At 61.5% G+C, this 27,804-nt stretch overlaps 1 protein-coding gene across 6 annotated transcripts in view; it reads left to right on the top strand.

Annotated features, from left to right (window-relative positions):
- Positions 1-27,804, top strand: part of HDAC4 (histone deacetylase 4) — a 326,302-nt gene that overhangs the window by 157,920 nt on the left and 140,578 nt on the right. For 5 of the 6 annotated variants that reach the window (XM_062193964.1, XM_062193956.1, XM_062193947.1 and 2 more), the window contains one exon: positions 12,579-12,650. In XM_062193964.1, coding sequence (XP_062049948.1) covers positions 12,579-12,650 — 72 coding nt within the window. Of the gene's footprint in view, positions 1-12,578; positions 12,651-21,414; positions 21,483-27,804 lie in introns of those variants that run through there. The other variant, XM_062193972.1, reaches the window with a different exon arrangement.

The following is a 27,804-nucleotide window of genomic DNA, read 5'->3' as shown; positions in this document are numbered from 1 at the left end:
CAGGCTCACCCCAGCCACCCGACCAAGCTGTGGGTTGGAGAGGAAGAAGATAAGCCTGGCTGGGGCTGGGACTGGAGCCTGGCATGCGGGGCTGTGTCACAGCGGATCCCAGCACCAGGCTGCCCCAGCGTGCCCCTGCCTGCCTGCCTCCTGGCCAGTGCCGGGCTCCTGTGTCGAGCCCGTTTCCAGGGCCTGCATGTTGGCCTGTGCTCTAGCCGGGGTATGTGCGTGCTGGACCTGCAGGGCTGCTGACCAGCTGCGGATTGCTAGGAGGACGGGGGGTTAGGACCAACAGATCGCACTGGTATGAGGTGAGGGTGTGATTTGTTCTTGGCATCTCTAAATCGAATTTGGAAGAAAGTTGGTATGTTTTGAAGAACAGGGCTAGTTCCATGATGTGCCCACCATGGCTTCACAACCCCGAGCTTCTCCTGCGCCCACTTCACTTGTCTTCTCCCTCATTTGCTGGAGCATTCAGAGCAAATCCCGATGCCTGGCAGTCCCAGCAGCCTCACAGCTGTGTGGTGACCACGGTCACACTCGTGCCAGCTTGTGCACAGCATTGCACGCTCACGCCAGCTCGTGCACACCATCACAGGCACACCGGCTCCTACACACCATAGTATACACATACTGGCTCCTACACTCCATCACAGGCACACCAGCTCCTACACTCCATCACAGGCACACCGGCTCCTACACATCATTGCACACCCACACCGGCTACTACACTCCATCACAGGCACACCAGCTCCTACACATCATTGCACACCCACACCGGCTCCTACACACCATAGTATACACATACTGGCTCCTGCACACCATCACAGGCACACTGGCTCCTACACATCATTGCACACCCACACCGGCTCCTACACACCATTGTACATGCACACTGGCTCCTGCACACCATCACAGGCACACCGGCTCCTACACATCATTGCACACCCACACCGGCTACTACACACCATTGTACATGCACACTGGCTCCTGCACACCATCACAGGCACACTGGCTCCTACACATCATTGCACATGCACACTGGCTCCTACACACCATAGTATACACATACTGGCTCCTACACTCCATCACAGGCACACCAGCTCCTACACTTCATCACAGGCACACTGGCTCCTACACACCATAGTATACACATACTGGCTCCTACACACCATCACAGGCATACCAGCTCCTACACACCATTGTACATGCACACTGGCTCCTGCACTCCATCACACATGCACAGCAGCTCCTACACACCATAGTATACACATACTGGCTCCTACACACCATCACACACGCACACTGGCTCCTACACTCCATCACACACCCACACCGGCTCCTACACACCATCAGATACCCACACCGGCTTCTACACATCATTGCACACCCACACCGGCTCCTACACACCGTCACATAGGCACACTGGCTCCTACACACCATCACACACCCACACCGGCTCCTACACACCATCAGATACCCACACCGGCTTCTACACATCATTGCACACCCATACCAGCTCCTACACTCCATCACAGGCACACCAGCTCCTACACACCATCACACACCCACACCGGCTCCTGCACACCATCACACATGCACATCAGCTCCTACACACCGTAGTACACGCATACTGGCTCCTACACACCATCACACACACACACACACACACACACTAGCTCCTACACACCATTACACACAGACACACTGGCTTCTATACACCATCACAGGCACACTGGCTCCTACACACCATAGTACACGCATACTGGGTTCTACACACCATTGCACATGCACACTGGCTCCTACATACCATCACACACTCACACTGGCTTTTGCACATCACATGCTCACTCTGCTGTCTGCTCACAGTCACACACTCATGCTACCTCTGTACGCCATCACACATTCACACTGCTGTCTGCACAGCAACGCAGGCTCCTGCCGCCTTGTGAACACCATCGCAGGCTCATGCCACCTTGTGAACACCATCGCACGCACATGCTGTTTTCTGCACACCATTGCTCACTCGCATTGCCTTCTGTACACCATCATATGGGCACCCTAGCCTCCATACACTCTTGCTCACTCACGCTGCCTTGTGCACAGCATCGCAGACTCACACTGCCTTGTGCACACCATCACACGCACACGCTGCCTTGTGCACACCATCACACGCACACGCTGCCTTGTGCACACCATCACACGCACACGCTGCCTTGTGCACACCATCACACGCACACTCTGCCTTGTGCACACCATCGCACTCACACGCTGCCTTGTGCACACCGTTCCACACACACGCTGCCTTGTGCACGCCATCACATGCACATGCTGCCTTGTGCACACCATCGCACGCACACGCTGCCTTGTGCACGCCATGCCACACACACGCTGCCTTGTGCACACCATCGCATGCACACGCTGCCTTGTGCACACCATCACACGCACGCGCTGCCTTGTGCACGCCGTTCCACACACACACGCTGCCTTGTGCACACCACCGCACACACACGCTGCCTTGTCGACACCATCACACGCACATGCTGCCTTGTGCATGCCATCACACGCACATGCTGCCTTGTGCACACCATCACACGCACACGCTGCCTTGTGCACACCGTTCCACACATGCTGCCTTGTGCACGCCATCACACGCACACGCTGCCTTGTGCACACCATCACATGCACACACTGCCTTGTGCACACCATCACACACACTGCCTTGTGCGCGCCGTTCCATGCACACACTGCCTTGTGCACGTCATCACACACGCTGCCTTGTGCGTGCCGTTCCACACACACACGCTGCCTTCTGCACCCGATCGCATGCTCACACCCTGCTTGCCTTTTGCTCCTGGTCTTTGTGTTGTTGGTTTTTCACATCAGGACCCAAACCTTGGGTCTGGCTACTTCCGCTGCATCAGCAGTATCTTTCCCCTGTGGCCGCGGAGCTTCCTTTTCCTGGCCAGGAGCGAGCCATGTCTTTCCCTGGTTGAGCTCCTTGCAGACCTCTGACCCCCACAGCTCTCAGGGAACTTTGAAGCGTGTCCCTGCCCACGCACGCTTCCTGCCCTTGGTGGCCTCAGCTCATCTGGGTTCTTTTTCCCAAAGATTTATTTATTTATTTGAAAGGTAGAGTATCAGAGGATGAGTGAGAGAGATGAGAGAGAGAGATAAGAGAGAGAGATCTTCTGTGCACTCATTCATTCCTCAAATGGCTACAACAGCTATGTCCAGACGAGGCCTGAGCCGGGAGCCGGGAGCTCCATCAGGGTCTACACATGGGTGCAGAGGCCCAAGCACCTGGGCCATCTTCTGCGTTTCTAGGCACATTAGCAGGGAGCTGGGTGGGAAGCAGATTAGCCAGGACTTGAACCAGTGCTCCAGTGTGGAACACCGGTGACGGAAGTGGTAGCCTAACCTGCCGCACCACGACGCCAGCCCCTCCCTGGGGTCTTCGAGGCAGACGGCCAGACTCCGGGCTTAGCCTCGCTGCTCTCGGCGTCCATCAGGCTGCCCTGACCGCACACAGGGGCCTCTTGCATTCTCCTTTTTCTGATGAGCACACATCGCCGGCATCGGAGGCCGGAGCACAGCACTCACTGTGGAAGTCGCATTCCTGCTCAGGGTTAGAGGCAGGCTGCACTGCAGGACTTCTGTGTTTCCCAAGAACCTGAGCGGTGCAGGAAGCAGTGTAATGGATCAGGGCGGTCAGAGCTGATGGCCGAGCTCCTACAGGGCCGAGCTATCTGTGGGCCTGTGTTCAGTGAGTGCCCCAGCGTTTGCTGCCTAGGTATGGGCTATGCAGGAGCCAGGTCACCGCAGAGGAGGGCCAGGCTGAGGTCGACAGCCCCTTTGGGGTGGTCAGCTCCAGGGAGGGACACAGGGGGAATGGGGTGTGGGCTGGCCACAGAGGTCATGTCTATCTCTGTGCCACCATGCTTCTGTCCACCAAGCTCCCTTTTACAAGTAACTGAGCCAGGCACCCAGGTGCTGTACAGATCTTGCTGTGCTCACAGGGCTTGGGTGCAGGGAAGGCCATCCTCACAGTGGCTGTGGGGACGGCTCAGTGGCCACAGGACCCAGTCACCCCGCTGACTCCACGTTGGCCCACGCCGCACCCGACTGCACAAGCCCCTGATGGCCCCACAGACGGGGGTGCCAGAGAGCGGGGGGAGGGGCCCGCATGCCCTGCTTCCCCACACTGCTGGCCGCCTGTGGCCAGGCGCTCGGCACAGGGGCTGCCTTCCTCTATCCCGGCAGGAACGGGTGTCTTTCAGCGGACGAGGGGACCTGCTAAGCGTCTGTCCTGGCCGCTTTACCTCTGTTCCTGCATGGTCCTCTTCAGCAGCCACACACGTGTGTGCACACACATGCACACACAGCAGCACAGAGTTCTGCCTCTGCTCTTTGGCGTGGCTTTGCGGGTGCACAGGGCTCCTCTGGCCTAATCTTGGGCCTGGCTTGGGCCCTGCTGCCCTAAAGGATCAGCGCGGTTTCTCCCAGGTTCGGCGTTGGGGAAGCACCAGTATCCTGCCTGCAGAACAGCTGTGTCGTGTGCCCCGTCCGAAGCCACCTCTGTCAGCCAGAGGAGACAGGGCCATCTCCCCCAGAGCCAAGGGAGCAGCGGGGTGTGACTGGAACCCAGTGCCGAAGCTTGGGCGCTTACAGGGCGGGGTGGGGTGGGCTCCTGTGCACGGGTTTCTGGCAGGCTCTGAGCTCTAGTTTCGAAGGCGTGGTGCAGAGTGGAGGGTGGAAAGGGAATGCCTTCATTCTCCCCGGGAGACCCCGCTCCTTGCCAGGCCACCGATGGCCCTGGAGCTCTGGCATCCATCCGGACACAGGTCTCTGTGGCAGGTGTGGTGAGAGCCCAGCTTCTTGCTGGCACAGAGGACCTGACAGATGCAAACCCAGGGGCCCAGGGCCGTGCGTGAGGGGCAGAGACGGCAGCGGGTCACGCCGGCCCCTCCCGGGCCTCCTGAGCTGCGGGCAGCTGTGTAGGGCTTTGCTGGCCTGGCCCTCCTCCTCTGCCTGTCTGTTGTTGGCGTCTGTCCCGTGGGAGCCCAGGACCCTGGCTGCCTGCTGCCTTCTGGGGGCCAGGTCCCTCGTGTTGCCTCTTGAGAAATAGTTATCACAGGTGGGACCGCACACTGCCAGGCACCCCGGGCGCGGTGTTCTGTGGCCTGAGACACACGGGAAGTCGGGATGCAGTGTGGGCGCTCACTAGTGAGACCCCGGATGTGAGTCCGGGGAGCAGGGCACAGCGCACGTGCAGCTCCACAGGGTGACCTCCCAGCTGGCCCAGCGTGAGCCGCCCGCTGTAAGAGACCGTGGGAACACCGGCTCTGATTGGGACCTGGGTATTACTCTGGGTTCCACGCCCGCCTGCCTGTCCCTCGGCCGCACTGGGACGCTGAGGCTCCGGTGATGCCGCCGGCACCCTGCCCGCTCGTGCTTTGAAGCCCGTGACGGAAGGCTGCAGGTGCACGCCGGCCGCAGCACATCGCGCTCCCGCTCCCTGGAGCCAGGCACGAAGGCCCTCCAGGCCAGTCCCTCGGCACCTGTGCGCCGTCCCTCCTCCCAGAACGCACTGGCCAAGCTGCTTCGACAGAAGAGGAATTTTGCAGTATTCCGGAAGGACGGGGAGGTTGAAGAGAGAAACAGACAATAGAAAGTCAAACGCGTATGATGTAGAGATGGGTCTTGGCAGGGCGGCCTGGGAGGGCGTGTCCTTCTGCTGGCAGGCTCCGGGCAGGCCCCCAGCAGGCTGAGAGCGCGACAGGCAAGGGCGTGTTCTGCACGAGCGCCTACTCGGTGGTGCGCTGTGGGTCTGCGTACAGTAAAGCACGACAAGAAAGGAAGGGCTCCAGGGCTGAGGGAGCTCACACAAGTGGCCTGGTTCTGCGTGCAGGGAGCTCCCATGACTGGAGGAGTGAGTGTGTGAACACGACCTCAGCAGAATTCTGCGTTATAAGACCAATGTGTAGGACCAGCGCTGTGATGGAGCCAGTCGATGCCGCCTGCAGTGCCTGCATCCCATGTGGGTACTCATTCAAGTCCTGGCTGCTCCCCTTCCATCCAGCTCTCTGCTATGGCCTGGGAAAGCAGCGGAAGATGGCCCAAGTGCTTGAGCCCCTGCACCCACATGAGAGACCCAGAAGAAGCTCCTGGCTCCTGGCTTTGGATCAGCCCAGCTCTGGCCATTGCGGCCATCTGGGGAGTGAACCAGCGGATGGAAGACCTCTCTCTCTCTCTCTCTCTCTCTCTCTCTCTCTGCCTCTGTAACTCTGCCTTTCAGATAGATAAATAAATCTTAAAAAAAAATATAAAAGCAACTCTGCTGATCTTTATCAGCAAATGGATTGAAGTTTAGAATATAATTCATAACATTTAATTAGAATATCAGATACGCAGGAGCAGACGTTTGGCCACTTGGGATGGCCACATCCAATATTGATTGAAGTGTCTGGGTCCCAGTCCTGGCCAGTGCATACCCTGGGAGACAGCCGTGATGGCTTGAGGACTTGGGTCCCTGCCACCCATGTGGGAGACCTGGCTGGAGCTCCAGGTGTCAGAAATCAGCCTGGTCCAGCCCCAGCAGTCGTGAGCATATGGGGAGTCCACCAGTGGGCTGGAGGGTTTTGTCTCTCTGCCTTTCATGTACATAAAAAATTATTAAAAATTGTATCAGGTACCTTGGAAGACATCTAAGGACGTTCAAGACTTCTGCACTGAAAATTCTAAAACGGTTTTGAAAGAAGCGAAAGAGGTGACGCTCCACGTGCGTGGTTTGGAACACACAGCAGCACTGAAACTTCTTCTGTACAGGTAGCACGCACAGCGCGGTCCCAGGCAGAATTCCACTTGTTTGGCAGGGTTTGATAAGTTAATGATGAAAAAATTTTATCCATTTTATTTATTTTTTAAAAGATTTTATTTATTTATTTGAGAGGTAGAGTTGCAGACAGTGAGAGGGAGATATAAAGAGAAAGGTCTTTCTTCCGCTGGTTCACTCCCCAGATGGCTGCAACAGCCGGAGCTGTGCCGATCCAAAGCCAGGAGCCAGGAGCTTCTTCCCAGTCTCCCACGTGGGTGCAGGGCCCGAGGACTTGGGCTATTTCTACTGCTGTCCCAGGCCACAGCAGAGAGCTGGATTAGAAGAGGAGCAGCCCGGTCTAGAACCAGCGCCCACATGGGATGCTGGTGCCGCAGACGGAGGATTAACCTATTGCGCCACGGTGCCGGCCCCTGTTCATTTTATTTAAGAGAGAGAGAGTGCTTGCTGTTGTCTGCTGGTTCACTCTCCAAATGCACGCAACGTCTGGGCTGAGCCAGGTGGAAGCTGGGAGCCCAGAGCTCAGTGTGGGTGGCAGGAACTCAAACACCTGAGGCATTGCCGTGGCTCCCCGAAGTAGAACTGGAACTGCGTGTTGTAGCCAGGCACTCTGGTGTGGGGGTAGGCGCCTTCCCCTCCGGAATAAATGCCCATGCCCTCATTCAGAGATTCGTGCGGTGATCAAAGGACCCATAACCGTGGGCCGTGAACACCTCGTGGCCGCCGCTTTGTGACGGGCGCATGGCTGGCCCTCTTTTTCTGCCTGTGCCCTGAGCTGCCAGAGCTGCCAGGTGAGGAAAGGCCGTCCATGGCCCCGTGCCCTGGGGTCCCGACAGCCAGATGCCTGGACAGGCGTGGGTGTGCGAGGCCGCGCTGCCTCCGCCCTCTCCCTGATGTGTTCCTGCTGTGAATGTGGGTCCCGACCCCTGCCTTGCCCTCGGTCATACGTGTGGATTCCCACTTCTCCTTCCTCGAGCATTTGAGCTCACTCGGCAACACCGTGTCGGGGGAGCAATCCTGTTGGCTGCAGCATCGTCACAGGGCAGCCACGCTGTGTCCCCACAGGAGTCTGTATGTGCCGCTGGCTGCGTGGTCACTGGCTGGCTCTGTGTGGCTCTGGGCCTGCAGCTGTCCCTCCCCGCCCCCGGTGACCCCCAGTCCTTCAACACGGCCTCGCGTGTCTCACGGTCTGCTCGGTGTCTCCCGATGCAGCGTGGTAGCCGGGAGCAGACTTCCTATGGCCCTGGCCGTGTGACACAGGAAGAGGCCAGCAGTGTTGGGAGGCACGTCCTTGTGTGCACACACCTGAGCCCTGGAGGTCCTCGTGTGGACACACCTGAGCGCTGCATGTTCTCGTGTGTACACACCTGAGCGCTGCACGTCCTCGTGTGTACACACCTGAGCGCTGCATGTTCTCGTGTGTACACATCTGAGCGCTGCACGTCCTCGTGTGGACACACCTGAGCACTGCATGTTCTCGTGTGTACACATCTGAGCGCTGCACGTCCTCGTGTGTACACACCTGAGCTCTGGAGGTCCTCATGTGGACACACCTGAGCTCTGCACGTCCTCGTGTGTACATGCCTGAGCTCTGCACGTCCTCGTGTGTACACACCTGAGCGCTGCACGTCCTCGTGTGCACACACCTGAGCTCTGCAGGTCCTCGTGTGGGCACACCTGATCTCTGGAGGTCCTCGTGTGGACACACCTGAGCGCTGCACGTCCTCGTGTGGACACACCTGAGCTCTGCATGTCCTTGTGTACATACCTCAAAGCTCCTCCGTCCTCTGATGTCCTGGAAGGTCTTTTCTGACACCACACAGAAACCTCGAGGGCCAGGTGTGCTCCCAGAAGCCCCATCCTGGGCCTTCGCCTTGGTGACTCAGCATGTCAGAGTGCCTGCCGTGGGCCTGGCTGGGGCCTTCACCCAGGACTTGCACTGTGGGCGCCAGCTGCCCAGTGGGCTCGGGAGGGCGCCCCACGCGCAGGTGGCTGGCTGAACCGTGAGGTGAAGGGTCCCCTCCTTTCTCTCTGCACCCTCTCCTTCCACTGCCTGCTTCCCATCTGAGTCCCCGGGGCACGGCCAGCTCTGGGCACCCCCGAGAGCCACCTGTCATGCGGGCCACTGTTCCATCGACGGCTACGGTCAGACGCCTTCTGTTTCTTAGCTTCCCAGTGAGTGCCTTTGCCCTGTGACGCTGCCCCTGAGCTGGGAGGTGGTGTCCGCTCCTGGTGTTGTGCGAGTGTGTCATTCTCCAGGGAGCGGCACAGGGGCCGTGTTCCCCCGGGACTAGGGCTGGGGCACGGCCGTGCCGCCTGTGCCCGCAGGAAACCCGTGAGGCCCTCGGCGGGACCTGTGTGTCTGGAGACGCCCCCATTGCACGTGGTGCTCCTTGGGAGGGAGGTGCCGCACGAAGCGCCCTCTGTCCCTGCAGACGTCCGTGGCACTGCACAGAGGGGTGAGGACGGCAGCCAGGCCAGGTCTCGTCCGCCGAGGACGGCAGTTGCCCTGTGCAGGAAGTCAGTCTGGGCTTTGTCCTGGTTCCTGGCACAGAGCTCTTCAAATCCTTGAAATCCCCCGTGCCGGGAGCCTCTCTCTGTTCCTTGGGCCTCTGACCATCCTTGGCTCAGTCTGTGCTGGCGGGCTGACCGCGGCAGAGGTCCCTGAGTGCGCTGAGGTCACCTGGACCGTGGCAGGGATTAGACCGTGGGGATGCTCCTGTACCCACTGACCCAGGGGCAGAGGCAGCAGGGGCTGGAGTGGGCTGAGGAAACGCTGGGGAACCTGAGCACGTGCCAGGACCAGGGTCAGTGTCCAGCTCTGTGGGCGGCGTAACCTGAGCACATGCCAGGACCAGGGTCAGTGTGCAGCTCTGTGGGGGGCGGAACCTGAGCACGTGCCAGGGCCAGGGTCAGTGTGCAGCTCTGTGGGGGGCAGAGCCTGAGCACGTGCCAGGGCCAGGGTCAGTGTCCAGCTCTGTGGGGGCAGAAGCTCCTGGCTGTGGACCTTCCAGACCTCAGCCTGTGACCTGGTCATCCGGATGTCCATTTGTGCCCCCTCTTGGGGGTGGGAGTGGGGACGTTATCCCAAGAACCCCTGTGGATCCCGGAACTGTGGGTAGAAGCTCTGTATTCCTCTTTTACTGTATACACACGTACCTGTACCAAGCGTGCTGGAGCTGTGGGTAACATGACTGTCCACTGTGTTTCCTGGGCCTACGTGCGTGGCTGTGGCCGAGAGCCATTTGTGACTTGGGCGCAGGGAGTGATGCGCAGCGAGAGCTGACATAGGGCGGTTGTGGCCGTCTGCTGTGCTGAGCGCCAGGCGGATGGAACTACGAATGGATTTCACGTGTTTTGCACCAAAATTTATCTTTTAATTCCGTTTCCCACGAGCTTATTATCCTGTTCTCGCCCTTCCTGTGACAGGGCAAGGGTACAGCGACCACGTGGCGTGGCCGGGTATGGTGAGGCCACGCGAGGAGGGCAGCAGACGCTGCAGCCCGTCTGATACCCTGAGTGGGCTCTCGGTGACCGGCCGGCGGGGCTGTTACCGCGCGGCTGTGCTGGGCAGAGGGATGGTTTTAAATCCTGTTGCGCCGCTCAGAACGGTACACACTGAAAACCTGTGAACTGTTCATTTCTGGAAATTTCCTTTTAATCCTTCCGGACTGTGGTTGACCACTGGGAACTGAAACCACACGACGTGAGACCGCAGAGGAGGGCCCTTGCGCAGATGTTGCTCTGAGTTCTGTGAGCAGCGCCGGCGCGGGTGGAGAAGCTCCCGGCTCAGTGCCCGTCGGAGCGCAGGGGCCCAGGGCTGGGTCCTTCCTGTGGTGTGGCCTGGCGCTGGCCTTTGGGTGTGACGGGGCCTCCCCCTCTTCCTCCTGACCCTCCTATCCTGAAGGCGCCTCCTGTATTACTTGTCAGTGTTTCCAAACCTCTGGTTCTCAGACCACAGAGAAGGCTGCTGTACGGGGGGACAGAACCCATGGCCCAGAGCGTGGACTCTGAGTGGCACTTGCGTGGCTCCACCCTCCCTGGATGCCCGGCTCCCAGGGCCCCCAGGGGCTCACAAGCTCCCCATCTCTTCCTCTGGGGTGGGGGCTTCACTGCGCACTTTGGGCTGCTCTCTGTCCTTGGATGTTGAACTTCTCCCAGGATGCACTGGGAAGGCTGTGATAAGTACTGCCATTGGGGTGCAAAGCGAGGTTTTCTTCCCACGTATGTTGGCCTGTGTTTTTGCCGGGCTCGCATCCCAGTGCTGAACGGCTGCCTCTGGAGACTGGCGCTTGCTCCCCGGTCAGCAGGGACTGCACAGCCCTGCAGGGCCTTCCACTCCCGTCGGCGGCCAGCTGTGAAGGCCAAGTGTGATGTCTGGAAATTCTTCTACCTGGGAGAATATGGAGACCTAAACCCAGCCCGCACCTGGTTTGGGCTTGGGGAAACAGGCCCACCGAGGCCCCCGCCCCACAGACTGGAGCACGGCCCCGGAAGTGTGGAGGAAGTTTACTGTGACCACCGGCCGCAGCGGGGGTCCCTCTCAGAAGTTCAGCTCCCTTTGTCCCCCAGACCATGTTCCCCTCCCCAGCGCCCTTGGGAAGGCACAGTCCGAACGGGACACAGCGGTGCCGGGGTAGGGGTGGCGGCGGGGGCCGGTTACACTGTGGCTGTGAAGTCGGGATCAGCCCGTGAGAGGGAGGGCCTGGAAACAGCCTCGGGGGCAGCCCAGTGTTCCACACCGCGGCCCTGCCCGTCCCCTGATAGCTCTGCTGGTGGCCCCGGCCTGCCGAGGAAGGCACCCGGCCTGACGGCACCAGGCGGTAAAACCTTGGCGGGCGTTTTACCTATTTCACACTCAGCAAATCCTTTATCCAGGGAGAGAGAGGAGAAAGGCTGGAGAACAGGACCCCACTCCCTAGCAGCCTCCGTCTAGTGTAAACGGGCGCTCGTGCTCTCCGATCCTGGCCGGAGAGGCGGCCCCCGTCCTGAGGACGCCGTGCCCCATTCAGCCTCGGCCCCGCCGGCCACTCCGCTCTGTCCCGCGGCTGTCACCCGTCTGCCGCGCGAGCCCATCCGTTCTTAGCCCCGCTGCGGCTGGGCACGAGGCCCTGGCATCAGGGCTGTGCTTAGGCCAGGCTAAGCTCTTGGGACAACTCAGCACTGGCTCACTTCTGGCAGGTGCAGGAGCATTGTCTGCATCTGAACTCAGCTCTCCCAGTGGGAGGAGGAGGTGCGCCTGGATGAATGTGAAGCCCCTGTGACGGGCGGAGACAGAGCCAGGGCTGGAACCCAGGCCCTCTGCTCTGGGATGCGGCTTCCCAAGTGGCATCCCAGCCTGTGTGCCAAGTATCCACCCTGTGAGGTTCTTTTCTCAGAACATGGCCGCGCACCTGGTTCTGTTGGCCTTGGACGTTTGTCGGTGTCTTGGGTGGGCAAGGCACTGGTCTGCCCTGAGGCCCTGGTCAGCTCCGTGGACGGAGTGTGGCTGCCGCAGCAAGGGGACAAAGCTGGCACGGCGAGGCCTGCAGGCCAGAGCTGGTGTGGCTGCCTCAGCTCTGGGACGGCTTTGACCATTGCATAGAGGTCCTTCACTTGCTCGGGCAAAGGCGTGTACTGCCCGCTGGCCACGGCGTTCAGGTCATGCTCCTCTGTTCACGGAGCTGTGGCTCGCGCTCCCTGGGCGCGCAGGGCGTTCCGGGGATGCTCGCCCTGTCTGAAAGCCATTGCCTCTCTGTTGCAGATGGACTCTCTGGCCGAGACCAGCCGGTGGAGCTGCTGAACCCTCCACGTGTGAACCACATGCCCAGCACGGGTAAGTGAGCGCCCGCGTGTTCGGAGCTTGGCTCTGCTGGGGGTGTGGGCAAGGAGCAGTGTCCTTGTGACGTCCTTGAGTGTGGCTGCCCCGGGGTGAAAGGGAAGAGATGTTGGCATGGTGCCTTACGTGCAGAGAAACTGGTCCATCGCAGGCGCCAAAGGGCGGGGTCCTCCCAGCAGCTCGGCCCATTCTGCAGGGATGAAACCCTAGCCTGAGCCGTCGCAGGCCAGTGGGGGGGGGGGGGTTGGGCCCTCGCTGTGGAGAGGCCAGGCTGCTGGCACCCTCCCCGCCCCAGGCCAGCGCAGGTGTGGCTGAAGCTGAGCGGTGGGGCCGTCTGCCAAGCAGCGTGTGGCCCTTGTACACAAAGGCGCCCGTGGTGACTGCAGGCCTCCCGTTTCACACGGAGTTCTCCAGGTCTGGGGCCACGGGACAGTTTGCTCTTTCTTTATCCATCAAACACCTGCCCTGTAGAATCCCCGCATGGAAGCCTGCAGGGCTTAAACGCTGCACACGGGTGCCTTCTCCCAGGACACTGGGCCTCCTGCAGGCGGGGGCCCAAGCGAGGCATCACCCTGGGCGTCACTGCCGGACCCCTGCCCGCGCTGTGTCTCCCGGGCCTGGGTCTCTGTGACCTTGGCCCCTGAGGCCCTCGTGGCCCCCATCAGGCCTACTCGTTGCCTCACCTCCTGCTGCCCCTACTGGCTATGTGAAGGGAGAGCTTGCTCCCTGCCTGGTGTTCTCTGAGGTGCTAGGGCGGTCTCCTCAGAGCCCCAGGGTCTTTGCAGGGTCCTCTGTCCCCCGGTGGGGGTCTGGGCATGCTGGGGCAGGGGGGGAGGTTCAGAGTATCACAGGTAGTCTCGACCTTGCCGGCGGGTCTCTCAAGAAGCGTACGGCTTTGATTCTCACTTTGTCCTGAGTCCACATCGCCTGTGTTGTGTTTGTTTAAACGCTGAACCCTGTGTAAGGTAGAGGCAGATTTCCTGGTGCTTGCCCAGGCTTGGGGCCGAGGTACAAGACTTTCTCAGGGAGCTGATGGCCGAGACGCGGCGGTAAGTGTGAAGTTTCCAGTTGAATCCAAAGGCCGGCTGCAGGCGTATCGTCCAGCTTGGGAAGTGCACCCGGCTACTCGTGAGGACAGCGTGGGTGTCAGCACTGGGCCCCGGCTCTCTGCCCGCTGGCCGTGGATCCCAGGCAAAGGGCCGCACAGCCCAGTTTTGTGCGTTATGGGAAGACTGCATGCACTCCAGTCCCTTCTTCCAGGAAAGTGCGCTCAGGAGCAGCCTGGTGTGTCGGTGCGGTGGTGGTCCCCTGGCAGGACGGCTCGAGGGTCAGCGCCGCGGGGGCGCCTCCTCCAGGAGAACGGACGCCCGCTGAACGCACGCACCCGTAACGCAGTGGGCAGGGCCAGCTCCCTCGTTCTCGCTTTCGTTTCTGGGCCTTTCCCTGTGAACGGCCTTGTGCTCCGTGCTGCTCGTGGTGAGTACGGCTCTTTGTAAATGGGCTTAGTCCTAAGGAGCCTGGGGTACCGTCTGTCCTGTGTCCTGCAGGAGTGAGGCTCGGGGACCGGGTCACGCTCGCCCTGTGGCTGGGAAAGCCTGTTGGAGGAGGAAGAACTGTTCGGATCAATTCCAGCTTCCCTGTAACTCTCGCCGTGGAAATAAGACTTTCCTTCCTTCTGAATTCCTGCATTTTCTTGTTTAAAAAACTCAGTTATAGGCCGGCACTGTGGCTCACTAGGCTAACCCTCTGCCTGTGGCGCCGGCACCCCGGGTTCTAGTCCTGGTTGGGGCGCCGGATTCTGTCTTGGTTGCCCCTCTTCCAGTCTAGCTCTCTGCTGTGGCCCGGGAGTGCAGTGGAGGTTGGCCTAGGTCCTTGGGCCCTGCACCTGCATGGGAGACCAGGAGGAAACACCTCGCTCCTGGCTTCGGATCACCGTAGTGCGCCAGCCGCAACGCGCTGGCTGTAGCGGCCCCTTGGCGGGTGAACCAACAGAAAAAGGAAGACCTTTCTCTCTGTCTCTCTCTCTCTTTCTCTCTCTAACTCTGCCTGTCCAAAAAAAAAAAAAAAAAAAAAGGAAAGAAAAACACAATTCAGTTACAAATCAGTTCTCTCGTAAAGGCAAAAGACTTGCCTGTCTGAGCTGCGACCACGACGCTGAGTGACTGTAACAGCATGGATTGTTTCCGGATTGTTCTGAGCATGGAGCGCTGGGCTGCAGATGAGGCTGTAGGCACCTGCCCTGCTCAGCGGGAGGGGGGGCTGCGCTTGGATGTGCACCTGGTGCCCCAGGCTTGGGGCGGGGGCAGGGGCCTTGTGCACAGGAGGCCTCTATCCATGCCCAGTGTTTTCCTAGGGAGTCAAGAAGACGGCCCAGGGACTGTGGAATGCAGTCGCACACCCAGCTGTGCCATGGGTGCAGATTCCTAGGGCCCCGGACAACTAAGCACTTGCTTTGAATCCCTGTAACTTTGCCGGGTTACGAACGTCGCCCGTGTGCGTGACTCAGAGCCGCGCCGACGCCACGCCGAGTGCGGGCTGGTGGAGCTTTCCCAGAGCTGTGCAGCTGCACGCCCGCCACCCTGCAGGGCGCGGGCAGCTCCCGGACAGCAGGATGCAGAGTGAGCGCTCACTGCTCACACGTGTGCTGTCACCTGCGCCTCGCCCAGAAGGGAAGTGGGTGGCCCCGCCCTGTGACCGGCAGCCAGGCTCACTCAGCAGATGGGTGGCTGGGCGGGACAGGGTTGTGCTCCTGGGGAAAACACAGCTCCAGAAGCTGTCCTGCGCCTCGCTGTGCTGAGGGGCGCAGCCTGCAGGGGGCGCTGTGGGCAGGCCGGGCCGGGCGCCTCTGGGGTCTCAGCCCAAGGCTGTGCCCCGCTCCTCCTCGCACGCACCTCTGCCAGGCTTCTTAGCTTCTTGGGGTTATGCATCTACAGTGCAATTTTTAAAAGAAAATTCTGGAATTTTAAAGCAGAGCTGCTGCAGAGAACACCCAGGTCATCCGCTAGTTGCAGGTTCCCGAACCTTGGGGAGCGTTTGGCTGGGGGGTTTCTTGGTCCTCCTCTGACCCGTGGAGCTCTTGAGGTTAGCGGCCCCGCCCCCGACGCCCAGGTCACCTCCCAGGCGTGTTTGGTGGTCCTTGCTGTGCTGTTGGCTTTGGTGAGAAACCACGTGGACCCAGAGCCGGCGTGGCTTCAGCTTGCTTCAGGAACTCCCTTTGCTGGCACACGCGTCTGTTCACGAATGGCCCAGTGGCTGGGCCCCTGGCAGCCAGGCCTCCGACTGGCCTGCTCGGGCCGCCTCTGTGTCTGCCCAGGAAGCTGCATGGCTGGCTGGGTGCTGAGGATGGAGCTGCTGACCGCCAGTGTCTCCTGAGGGTGGCCGCGGACGCACCCGGCAGGTGCAGTGAGAGGGCTGTCTGCGGCCCTGTGTCATGGGGCCTGTTGACTGGGAGCTGTCGCGCTGGCCCCGGGTCAGCGGACACACCCGGCAGGTGCAGGGAGAGGGCTGTCTGCGGCCCTGTGTCACGGGGCCTGTTGACTGGGAGCTGTCGCGCTGGCCCCGGGTCAGCGGACACACCCGGCAGGTGCAGGGAGAGGGCTGTCTGCGGCCCTGTGTCACGGGGCCTGTTGACTGGGAGCTGTCGCGCTGGCCCCGGGTCAGCGGACACACCAGGCAGGTGCAGGGAGAGGGCTGTCTGCGGCCTTGTGTCACGGGGCCTGTTGACTGGGAGCTGTCGCGCTGGCCCCGGGTCAGCGGACACACCAGGCAGGTGCAGGGAGAGGGCTGTCTGCGGCCTTGTGTCACGGGGCCTGTTGACTGGGAGCTGTCGCGCTGGCCCCGGGTCAGCGGACACACCAGGCAGGTGCAGGGAGAGGGCTGTCTGCGGCCTTGTGTCACGGGGCCTGTTGACTGGGAGCTGTCGCGCTGGCCCCGGGTCGCGGACGCCTGGCGGTGCCCAGCCCCTTTCCCACCTCCAGCTGCTGCTGTGGGGCCGGGGAGGGGGGGTCCCTGTGGGCAGGTGAGGCGAGTGCAGTGCAGGTCTACTGCCCGGGAAGAGCGTCCACCTGCAAAACACCCTGCCTGCATGGCTAAATTTTTTCTTGCTTTTTTTAATTTTTAGAGGAAAAGTGAAATATAAAGACACCAAAGTAGAATCTAGTTGTTTGCAAAATTGGAGAAATATTGCCCACAGTTGATCAAACCAACTTGAAGAGTTTTTCTGCTTCCCTCCCATCTGGTTGCTGGGTGGGCGTGGCCAAGCCTGCCAGTGGGAGAGCTTCTCTTCCCTGGAGGCCCCTGTGCTGTGAAGCCAGGAGCTGGTCAGAAGGACCTCTCGGCGGCTCTGGAGGTCAGTGAGGCGGCCCCTTTACTTTACAGCCTGGGTACTCTGGGGCCAGCTGCTGTCTCCTCGCGAGGTGTGGTGCTGAGCAGTCCTCCCATTCCGAAGCCTCAGACTGCCCGCAGGTGCCTGTGAGTGCCCACATACCCCGCCCCCCCCCCCCGCCCCTTCCTGCTCTGTCTTCAGGGCAGCCCTCCATTCTCCTGCCACCTGCTACGCCCGCCCCGGGACACAGTCCTTCTTCCTCTCCCTCCCACATGGTGTAAGCTCGGACTGTGCTGCTCCCATTCCCCTCCTGGGAGCTCCCTCCCTGCCCTCCCTGTGCCCAGTGTTAGAAGGCAAGGTGGCCGGCGCCGTGGCTCACTAGGCTAATCCTCCGCCTGCGGCACCGGCACCCTGGGTTCTAGTCCCGGTCGGGGCGCCGGATTCTGTCCGGTTGCTCCTCTTCCAGTCCAGCTCTGTGCTTGGGCCCTGCACCTGGCTCCTGGCTTCAGAGCAGTGCAGTGTGCCGGGCATAGCAGGCATTTGAGGGGTGAACCAACGGAAAAAGGAAGACCTTTCTGTCTCTTTCTCACTGTCTAACTCTGCTTGTCAAAAAAAAAAAAAAAAAAAAAAAAAAAGCCGCTCGGCCCTGGCAGGTGCTCCGGGGAGCAGGCAGGAGGGCTCGTGTGGGGCAGTGTCCAGCCTCCGGGGAGGGGCCCCAGCATTGCTTGCTGTGCTCTGCTCGTCCTCCATTGTGAGGGAGACCTTCCTGTGGGGTGATGTCTTGGGGGTTCTCAATGAAACACGAGTAGGGGACGCTGGGAGCCTAACAGCAGAGAAGCTGGAACCTGCCAAGGTCGCGAGGGAAGGGGGTGCCTGGTGCGGGGCCCAGAGCCTGAGGGTCGTGGCTCCTGCACAGCCCCAGGCACTGCGCTCTGCCTTCCGGGCCCCAGCGCTTCCGCAGGCAAGTTCGGCCCCTGTTCCCTTGGGTCCTGCACCAGGCTCCGGACTCCTGGCTGCAGGCCACCTCCCCCTGGTTCCTGGCTCGAGATGGAATGTCTTCCCTCATCTCTCCCAGCACTATGTGTCTGGCTGTCCCCCTGCCCCCCTGTGGAGGATCTGTCCCCACCCCACTGTCCTGCCCGTGGTGAGCCCGCCACGTTCACATCTCAGTGTGGACGCGCAGAGACAGATGGGCCCCGTGGAGCCGTGGAGTGGCCAGGCTCCCCGTCCCTGCATCAGCATCACCCAGCATGACCTCCACTCACTCTTGGGATACGGAGCCGTCTTCCTGTCCAGAAAGGAGGCCTGGCCTCTGCCCGAGGCTTGGGATGAGGGCGAGGCTGGGCATCCTGGTGCGGGGCTGCCGCAGCCTCTCCGCCAGGGTCCTGCACCCAGGGCCTTGTGGCTGACGCGGTCTGGTGAGACAGTGGCCACTGTGGGACCATGGGCTTTCTGCTTCCAGCCCTCTGGCATCTTGCTGGTTTGTTTTGGTGACATCTTTGCACCGCCCACGTGCCGTTCAGTGGGTCTTGGAGGGAGCAGGGTAACTGCCCACCCGCCACCTGCAGCTAGCGGTGCCCCCAAGGCCAGCTGAGCCCCACTTCCTCACCCTGACCAAGACTCCGCCCCTGCCCTGGGGGCTGCCGGCCCCATGGACCAGCTGTGTTGCTTCAGGATCCCCAGCAGTGCTGAGGGGAAGAGAACGGCCTCCCGTCCTGGGTGGAATTCAGAGGGCGCGGGCTGTGCTCATCACAAGCTGTTCTGCCGCGTTACATAGCACGTCGTCGTCTGCATGGACGTGCACAGCACCGAGCACACAGTTCCAGGCACAGCCCTGGGGTCCTCGCTGGCCGTCTAGAGCACGTCTCCCCCATGCTAGGGCCTCCCGAGACAGTCCACACCCACAGAGATCCTGGCATGCCCGAGGCGGCAGGACCCACGTCTGCACTGATCCTGAGAGCAGGGAACAGGCCTGGGGCGGGCAGGGAGGTCAGCGGGCCGAAGAGAGGGTTTGTGTCCTCCCCTCTGAGCCCTGCCCGTGTCAGGTGACGTCGTTTGCATTGGAGCAGGCTTTGTCTTATGTACTTGAAGGCTACAATGTGTCAGATGTCCCCAAGGAGCCTGTGGCCCTTCAGTGGCCCTTCAGGGGGCATCCAGCCAGGGCGAGGGGCGGCTTGATGGTGCCTCTCTGCCATGGGAGTTCCCAGGGACCATGCTCCACCTGGGTCCTGGTCTCAGTCCAGCCCTGTCCCCTGGCAGAGGAAAGCGCCTCTCGCTGAGGGCAGTTTCCAATTCTGGCCCTCACGGCGTGCACCTACAGAGCCCAGTCCGGGCCCGGTGGTCACAGCACGCCCTGAGTGGCCGTTTGGAGCCAGTGGCTGCCCAGGTGGCCTCGTGTCCTAGGTGTTTGCAGCAGAAGGGGCCTTGGCTGGGTCTGTCCGGTCCCCTGAGCGTCTTCCCCAGGCCTGCCCACGGCCCTGCTGTGGTACCTCAGGCCTCACCTGTGTGCCTCCTGGGCCCTCCCTGCAGCCCCCAGGGAGGGCACGCTGGAGGGAGGTGAGGGTCCGGGGACTGAGGTGGAGGGCCGGAGCAGGGCAGGTTTGGTGTAGGGGGAGAGGTGGTTGTGTCAGTGTCGCAGTCCCCTTCATGCCTCTGTGGGTGCTCTGCTATGTTTGCCCCATCCTGGTCACCCCGGTCTTGTCTCAGCTCTGTCTGCACCCTCCTGCGCTGACTTCTGTCTGCCTGTCTGAGGTTGGACCTCGCCCTGGGTGCAGATGAGCTGCCCTGGGCCGGTGCGGGTTTGCGTGCCTTTGTAGCGAAGGAGCTGCTGCACTGGAGCTTTGTAAGGCTTTATCCCAGCCATTCAGGAGGTTTCCCAGTCGGTTGATGGTTCTTGCTTAATTGAAACTAGAAGAGATGTTTCAGCAGTGTGTGCTGTGTGCAAGTCTCTGGCCTGCTGGGCTGTGGCCAGCGTCCTGAGCTGGACGGTGGCTACGGAGCGTGGCTCGTGCTGTGTCTGTGTGAGGCGCGCGTGTGCTGGGCTGCTGGAGCCGGATGCTGCTCACTCACACTCGCCGACTGCAGACGGCAGGGGACGTCAGGGGCATGAGAGGCGCCCTGTGCTCGGAGGTGAGCAAGGACCAGGCATCCGGACAGGGGGTCAGGGAAGGCCTTCACTCGTGAATTCCTGCGCTCCTTCTCTCCGTCTCGGCGTCCTGGGGGCTGGCCACGGTCCTCGGCTCTTGGGAGAGGTGCCTGTGAGTAAAGCTGATCCGTGCTTCAGCAGAGCTCAGCTGTGCGAGCAGGTGGAGTAAGGAAGCAGCGAGCAGGAGTCCCAGGTGGCTGGGACAGGCTGGGGAAGGTGGCAGCGTCAGGGGAGCAGCCCAGGCAGGTGAGGCCCTGGTCCTGCAGCAGCCGGGGTGGCAGAGGGGTGGTGCATTGGCCTGTGATTGGCCATTGCAGGCAGTGAGGCTCTGCCTCTGACGGTGGGGATTCCTGGAGGTGCAGAGTAAGCTACTGAGAGGGGCTGTGGTCGCCAGGCCGCCAGGCGCACGGCAGAGGCTGGCTGCAGACAGGGAGGGCGGTGTGCAGCCCAGTGGCCACAGTGGAAGTGGAGAAAACAGTTCAGGTTCTAGAAACACTTGACAGCCCTAGGATTTATTGAGGCTGCAGCCAGACAGTCAGCAAACAGGCGAGTCCCTGGCCCGGGGGATTCTTGCAGCCCCGTGGGCATTCAGCAGGTGAACCGTGGAGTTTTGCTCCCGGAGGAGGGGGTGGGACAGAGCCGGCCTTGTGAGGTGAGTGCCAGCTGTGACCGTGGGCAGCGGTGACAGAGTCTGGACTCGGGAGAGGCCGGGGCGTGCGCCCTGCACACTAAGCACAGACATGTCGGCGTTTGTTCAGTGTCTGCTCAGAGCCGCGGGCTTTGCTCCAGGGTCCCCTGTGGCCACGGGGCGGGGGCACCAGCCGCTAATCTTGACGAGCGCCGTGGACAGGGACAGACTCCTGCCCCGGTGCCGTCTGCCCGTCCTTCCTCGCAGGACCACGTGTTCATAGGCAGGTAACTGCTGAGGATGCTCTGTGGTAGGTGCAGGGCGGGGGCGGGGGCGGGGGCGGGTCCGGGTCCGGGTCCCTCCCAGGGGCTGCGGGTCCCTCCCAGGGGCTGTGGGTCCCTCCCAGGGGCTGCGTTTCTGAACTCGGCTCCTTTCGGATGCTAACATCTCAGTCAAGCACCTCAGTCCCCGGAAGTCCCCCTGGGCCAGCTGCCCACGGGGCCACTCCGTCTTTATGGTCAGCGTGGTGCCCTGAGGGCCAGGTGGAAGGCTCAGTGCTGCCACGGGGGAGCTGCCCTAGGCCCGCCCCGCCCCACCCCGCCCCACCCCGGTGTTTCCAGATCTCAGCCGTTACTGTTGAGTAACAGCGGTTCCTGCTCCGTCGGGCTCCTGAGTGAAGGGCATGACCGGCCCCTTGGAGGTGGCTCGGAGGAGATTCTGAAACACTCTTACGTAAGCTCGTCCTGGGGTAACCAAGACAGCAGGGGTGCGGACTGTGTGTTTCTGAGCTGGTGTGTTTCTACCCACTGAGTTCAGAGTGACTTGTGGTTACGCGGTGTGATCGGAGCCGAGACGGTGCGGTGTGTCTGAAGCTGCGGTGCCCAGGGGTGCGGCTGGATTTGAATCCAGGCTTCCGTTGGCTGGCAAAGGCCTTGGGCAATCCGTGAAGACCTCCCTTCTGGGACCAGGGGCACCACTGGCACCGCTTCCTAGGGGTGAGCGCACTGAAAGCCACAGTGCCGCAGAAACGTGAGTGTGTGCCCAGGAGTCAAGCCCGGTTCTGTTGTCTGATTGTTCTCCGTGGTGCCTTGTTCGGGAAGTCACGTGGCCAGGTGTCCCTTAGCCGGCCCTGTCAGTTACTCCTGGAGGTCACGTGCGGGCGTGCGCCTCCCGTGTCTGCGCCGGCTTGTGTGGACCTGATGTGCATTTCGCCCGGCTGCTGCTATTTATAGTGTCCAGGAAGTACATCTGCGCACTTCCTGAGAGCCACGCTGCCAGCTTCACGCCGGGCTTGTATTTGCAGCTCTTGCTCAATTCGCGCTTGCAAATATTTCCGAAAGGTGCCTCTCCCCCTCGGGGAACACACCAGAAGCATCAGGAGAGTTTTCCGCAGAGCTCTAAGGATCGTTCTCAGACGGAGGCGCGGGAGAAATCTGATCCGCGCCTCGTCCTGACATCACAGAGCGGAGTGCAGCTGGCTCTGCCCTCTCCCGCGTGCCCAGAGTCCCCGCAGGGGCAGCCGGGCTGCCCACAGAGCTGGGGCGGGGAGGGCGGCGCCTGGGCGTCACGCTGGGGTGTCAGGCAGGGCAGAGTGAAGGGGGGCAGCACGCAGCTCGGCAGAGGACAGCCCTGCAAGGGGTCTGGTGAGGAGAGCTGGCTTTCCCCAAAGCCCCTGATATCTGCAGCCTCTCATGTTGATGGGACTTCGAGGATGTTTCTGTATGTGCGTGTGTACACACACCCCCAGAAGAGAAGCAAACCAAATCAGGCATACTTTGAAAACGGCCCCTATCAACACCAACTTCGGCTAAAATACAAGGTTTTTGAGTTTATCAAACATTCCAGAAAGTCGCCAGGGGCTGGTGCTGGGCGCAGCGTGGGGTGAGCACTGGTCCCAGTCCCCGCGCTGCCAAGCTTATAATCCAGCTCCCTGCCACACACCGGGAGGCAGCAGAGGATGGCCCAAGTGCTTGAGTGTCCGCCACCCACATGGGAGCCCTGGGTAGAGTTCCGGACTCCTGGCTTCAGCCTGGCCGGGACTTGGCTGTTGCAGGCATTTCGGTAGCAAACCCGCAGAGGGATTTTCTCCCCCGCCCTTTCCAAACAAGTAAAGAAATGAAATCTTTCTGTTTTTTGAAAATCTTCTATGTATAGATGTGCTGGATGCAGCTGTTCTTCAGTTGCACGTTTTCATGGTGCTGCTCTCGGCTCTCAAGGTCACGGTAGGCGACTCATCAAACACTGGGAGGGGAGACGAGGAGAGAGGCCCGAGCAGGGCTCCCCGGGCACCTAGCAGCCTCCGGCCCCTAGGAGGTTATGGGATCCACGCCCTCCACGCACACACAATCTTGCCTTGTTTTTGTGACGCTGGGACGCGACGCTTTCTGCCTTGGTGACTGGAGCTGTGGTCGCCGTGGTGCAGGATCCTGCCTTTGCTTCCCGACAGCCTGTGCCGCCCCTCCCCTGCCTTCGTCTCCCTGAACCAGGGTCCAGCGTGGTCCTCGGGGAGCGTGGCGGGCATTGTAGAGCAGTTTCTGTGCTTGAGCCGCCAGCCTGGGAGTGAGGACCGTCAGGTGAGGTCCTTGTAGCGGGGCGGGAGCCCTGCCTGGAGCGGCACAAGGGACCGGTGGCCTGGACGCACACGGCAGCCGTGGCCTCCGGGGTTTGTCGGGTGCTGTGGTCGCCAGAGACGAAGCCGGGGGAAACCTGGTGGAGGCGGCGTGAACCTCTGCCGTCTTTGCAACTTCCTGTGAATCTGTAGTTAGGTTTTCTAAAATTTACAGTGTTGGGGGAAAAACCTGGTTTTTAAAAGCGTGTGACTCACTTCCCATCTCTGATGAATTTAAAGTTGAGATACTTCCTTCCATGGGGTAAGAAGTACAGAGAAGAGGCGGTGTGGTCGGAGCAGGTGAGATCGCCGATGTCGGTCTGCCGGGTGCTGCATCCGAGGGTGCTTGGTCTCTTCCCCGCGGGTTGTGGATATTGTTAACGATTCTCATAGTGGACACCTGTTTTTGAGTCCTGTAGACTGTTTGCTGAGAGCCAGCTGCAGCCGAAGCCGTGCTTTCTTGCGTCCATCAGCAGCCGGGCTCTATGCACCGCCGGCTTCCTCCGCTCTGGCCGGGCCGGTGTCCCTCTCCTGGGTCTTCTGCCCAAGCGTCCCTCAGCAGCGTGTGATTCCACTTTGTTTTTTTTTTTTTTTTTTTTTTTTTGACAGGCAGAGTGGACAGTGAGAGAGAGACAGAGAGAAAGGTCTTCCTTTTGCCGTTGGTTCACCCTCCAATGGCCGCCTGCCGGTGCACTGCGCTGATCCGATGGCAGGAGCCAGGTGCTTATCCTGGTCTCCCGTGGGGTGCAGAGCCCAAACACTTGGACCATCCTCCACTGCACTCCCTAGCCACAGCAGAGAGCTGGCCTGGAAGAGGGGCAACCGGGACAGGATCGGTGCCCCGACTGGGACTAGAACCCGGTGTGCCGGCGCCGCAAGGCGGAGGATTAGCCTGTTGAGCCATGGCGCCGGCGTGATTCCACTTTGTGTTTAGGACGTACTGCACTGCCGTTCGTACGGTCCAGCAGCTCAGACTTCACGTTGTTTTCAGGGTCAAGTTTAGGCAATTCCTAAGATTTATGAAAGGTGACGTGTTTCCTGTTTCATACATTTTCTTCACTTTGGTTTAGAATCTGAAGTATTTAATGGAAGGACATACGGCTGGGTTTCTGTGTCTCCTGGTTTTATTTGTTTCTGGTTTGGCTGCAGTGTGTTCGGGTCACGGTCTCCACGTGTTTGTGTGTGTGTTTCCGTCCGTCTTCTGTTGCTATAGCCGCACACCTGAGCCTGGGCGATTTATAAAGGAAAGAAGTTTGCTTTGGCTGCGAGTTCTGGAGCTGGAAGGCCAAGGGCATCTGGCGAGGGTCTCCTGCGGCTTCAGCACAGCCAGGACGAGGAGCGTGGAAAACATACAGCTGTCCTGTGGCTGCTGCGGAGGGCGTGCCCTGGCTAGGGTGCACCACGTCTCCAGACTGCCCCCCTGTGGGCAGCTGCGGAGTGTCGGCGGCACCGACCGCACCCCTGCGGGCTGGAGGCTGTCTGGTTCTCTCCGGGGCACTGGGTGTTGTCCAAGGCCTGAGCTGCAGCAGCAAGGGTGGTGCTCACATAGGCCACACTGCCATGCTGGTCCCTGTCTCCGGTGGGGCCTCCCTGCGTCCTGTCCATCCTCACTGAGGAGGGCACTCAGGACGGCCCTGTCTCCGGTGGGGCCTCCCTGCGTCCTGTCTCCGTCCTCACTGAGGAGGGCACTCAGGACGGCCCTGTCTCTGGTGGGGCCTCCCTGCGTCCTGTCTCTGGTGGGGCCTCCCTGTGTCCTGTCTCCGTCCTCACTGAGGAGGGCACTCAGGACGGCCCTGTCTCTGGTGGGGCCTCCCTGCGTCCTGTCTCTGGTGGGGCCTCCCTGCGTCCTGTCCATCCTCACTGAGGAGGGCACTCAGGCCGGCCCTGTCTCTGGTGGGGCCTCCCTGCGTCCTGTCTCCGTCCTCACTGGGAGGGCACTCAGGACGGCCCTGTCTCTGGTGGGACCTCCCTGCATCCTGTCTCCATCCTCACTGAGGAGGGCACTCAGGACGGCCCCGTCTCTGGTGGGGCCTCCCTGCGTCCTGTCTCCGTCCTCACTGAGGAGGGCACTCAGGACGGCCCTGTCTCTGGTGGGGCCTCCCTGCGTCCTGTCTCTGGTGGGGCCTCCCTGTGTCCTGTCTCCGTCCTCACTGAGGAGGGCACTCAGGACGGCCCTGTCTCTGGTGGGGCCTCCCTGCGTCCTGTCCATCCTCACTGAGGAGGGCACTCAGGCCGGCCCTGTCTCTGGTGGGGCCTCCCTGCGTCCTGTCTCTGGTGGGGCCTCCCTGCGTCCTGTCTCCGTCCTCACTGGGAGGGCACTCAGGACGGCCCTGTCTCTGGTGGGACCTCCCTGTGTCCTGTCTCTGGTGGGGCCTCCCTGTGTCCTGTCTCTGGTGGGACCTCCCTGTGTCCTGTCTCTGGTGGGGCCTCCCTGTGTCCTGTCTCTGGTGGGGCCTCCCTGTGTCCTGTCTCCGTCCTCACTGAGGAGGGCACTCAGGACGGCCCTGTCTCTGGTGGGGCCTCCCTGCGTCCTGTCTCTGGTGGGGCCTCCCTGCGTCCTGTCCATCCTCACTGAGGAGGGCACTCAGGACGGCCCTGTCTCTGGTGGGGCCTCCCTGTGTCCTGTCTCTGGTGGGGCCTCCCTGCGTCCTGTCTCCATCCTCACTGAGGAGGGCACTCAGGACGGCCCTGTCTCTGGTGGGGCCTCCCTGCGTCCTGTCTCTGGTGGGGCCTCCCTGCGTCCTGTCTCTGGTGGGGCCTCCCTGCGTCCTGTCTCTGGTGGGGCCTCCCTGTGTCCTGTCTCCGTCCTCACTGAGGAGGGCACTCAGGACGGCCCTGTCTCTGGTGGGGCCTCCCTGCGTCCTGTCCATCCTCACTGAGGAGGGCACTCAGGCCGGCCCTGTCTCTGGTGGGGCCTCCCTGCGTCCTGTCTCTGGTGGGGCCTCCCTGCGTCCTGTCTCCGTCCTCACTGGGAGGGCACTCAGGACGGCCCTGTCTCTGGTGGGACCTCCCTGTGTCCTGTCTCTGGTGGGGCCTCCCTGTGTCCTGTCTCTGGTGGGACCTCCCTGTGTCCTGTCTCTGGTGGGGCCTCCCTGTGTCCTGTCTCTGGTGGGGCCTCCCTGTGTCCTGTCTCCGTCCTCACTGAGGAGGGCACTCAGGACGGCCCTGTCTCTGGTGGGGCCTCCCTGTGTCCTGTCTCTGGTGGGGCCTCCCTGCGTCCTGTCCATCCTCACTGAGGAGGGCACTCAGGACGGCCCTGTCTCTGGTGGGGCCTCCCTGTGTCCTGTCTCTGGTGGGGCCTCCCTGCGTCCTGTCCATCCTCACTGAGGAGGGCACTCAGGACGGCCCTGTCTCTGGTGGGGCCTCCCTGCGTCCTGTCTCTGGTGGGGCCTCCCTGCGTCCTGTCTCTGGTGGGGCCTCCCTGCGTCCTGTCTCTGGTGGGGCCTCCCTGTGTCCTGTCTCCATCCTCACTGAGGAGGGCACTCAGGACGGCCCTGTCTCTGGTGGGACCTCCCTGTGTCCTGTCTCTGGTGGGTCCTCCCTGCGTCCTGTCTCCGTCCTCACTGGGAGGGCACTCAGGACGGCCCTGTCTCCGGTGGGGCCTCCCTGTGTCCTGTCTCCGTCCTCACTGAGGAGGGCACTCAGGACGGCCCTGTCTCTGGTGGGACCTCCCTGTGTCCTGTCTCTGGTGGGGCCTCCCTGTGTCCTGTCTCCGTCCTCACTGAGGAGGGCACTCAGGACAGCCCTGTCTCTGGTGGGGCCTCCCTGTGTCCTGTCTCTAGTGGGGCCTCCCTGTGTCCTGTCTCTGGTGGGGCCTCCCTGCGTCCTGTCTCTGGTGGGGCCTCCCTGCGTCCTGTCTCTGTCCTCACTGAGGAGGGCACTCAGGACGGCCCCGTCTCTGGTGGGGCCTCCCTGCGTCCTGTCTCTGGTGGGGCCTCCCTGTGTCCTGTCTCTGTCCTCACTGAGGAGGGCACTCAGGACGGCTCTGTCTCTGGTGGGGCCTCCCTGTGTCCTGTCTCTGGTGGGGCCTCCCTGCGTCCTGTCCATCCTCACTGAGGAGGGCACTCAGGACGGCCCTGTCTCTGGTGGGGCCTCCCTGCGTCCTGTCTCTGGTGGGGCCTCCCTGCGTCCTGTCTCCATCCTCACTGAGGAGGGCACTCAGGACGGCCCTGTCTCTGGTGGGGCCTCCCTGCGTCCTGTCTCTGGTGGGGCCTCCCTGTGTCCTGTCTCTGGTGGGGCCTCCCTGCGTCCTGTCTCTGGTGGGGCCTCCCTGCGTCCTGTCCATCCTCACTGAGGAGGGCACTCAGGACGGCCCTGTCTCTGGTGGGGCCTCCCTGCGTCCTGTCCATCCTCACTGAGGAGGGCGCACTCAGGCCGGGTCCATCTTCCTGTGGGATGGGCCTCTGTGTCTCTGTGCCCTTTGGAGCCTGTCTTCCAGGATCGGTG

This window comes from Lepus europaeus, chromosome 1 (assembly GCF_033115175.1).
Source record: "Lepus europaeus isolate LE1 chromosome 1, mLepTim1.pri, whole genome shotgun sequence".
In the NCBI taxonomy this organism is placed as follows: Eukaryota; Metazoa; Chordata; class Mammalia; order Lagomorpha; family Leporidae; genus Lepus; species Lepus europaeus.
This window is presented reverse-complemented; position numbering and strand designations above follow the sequence as displayed.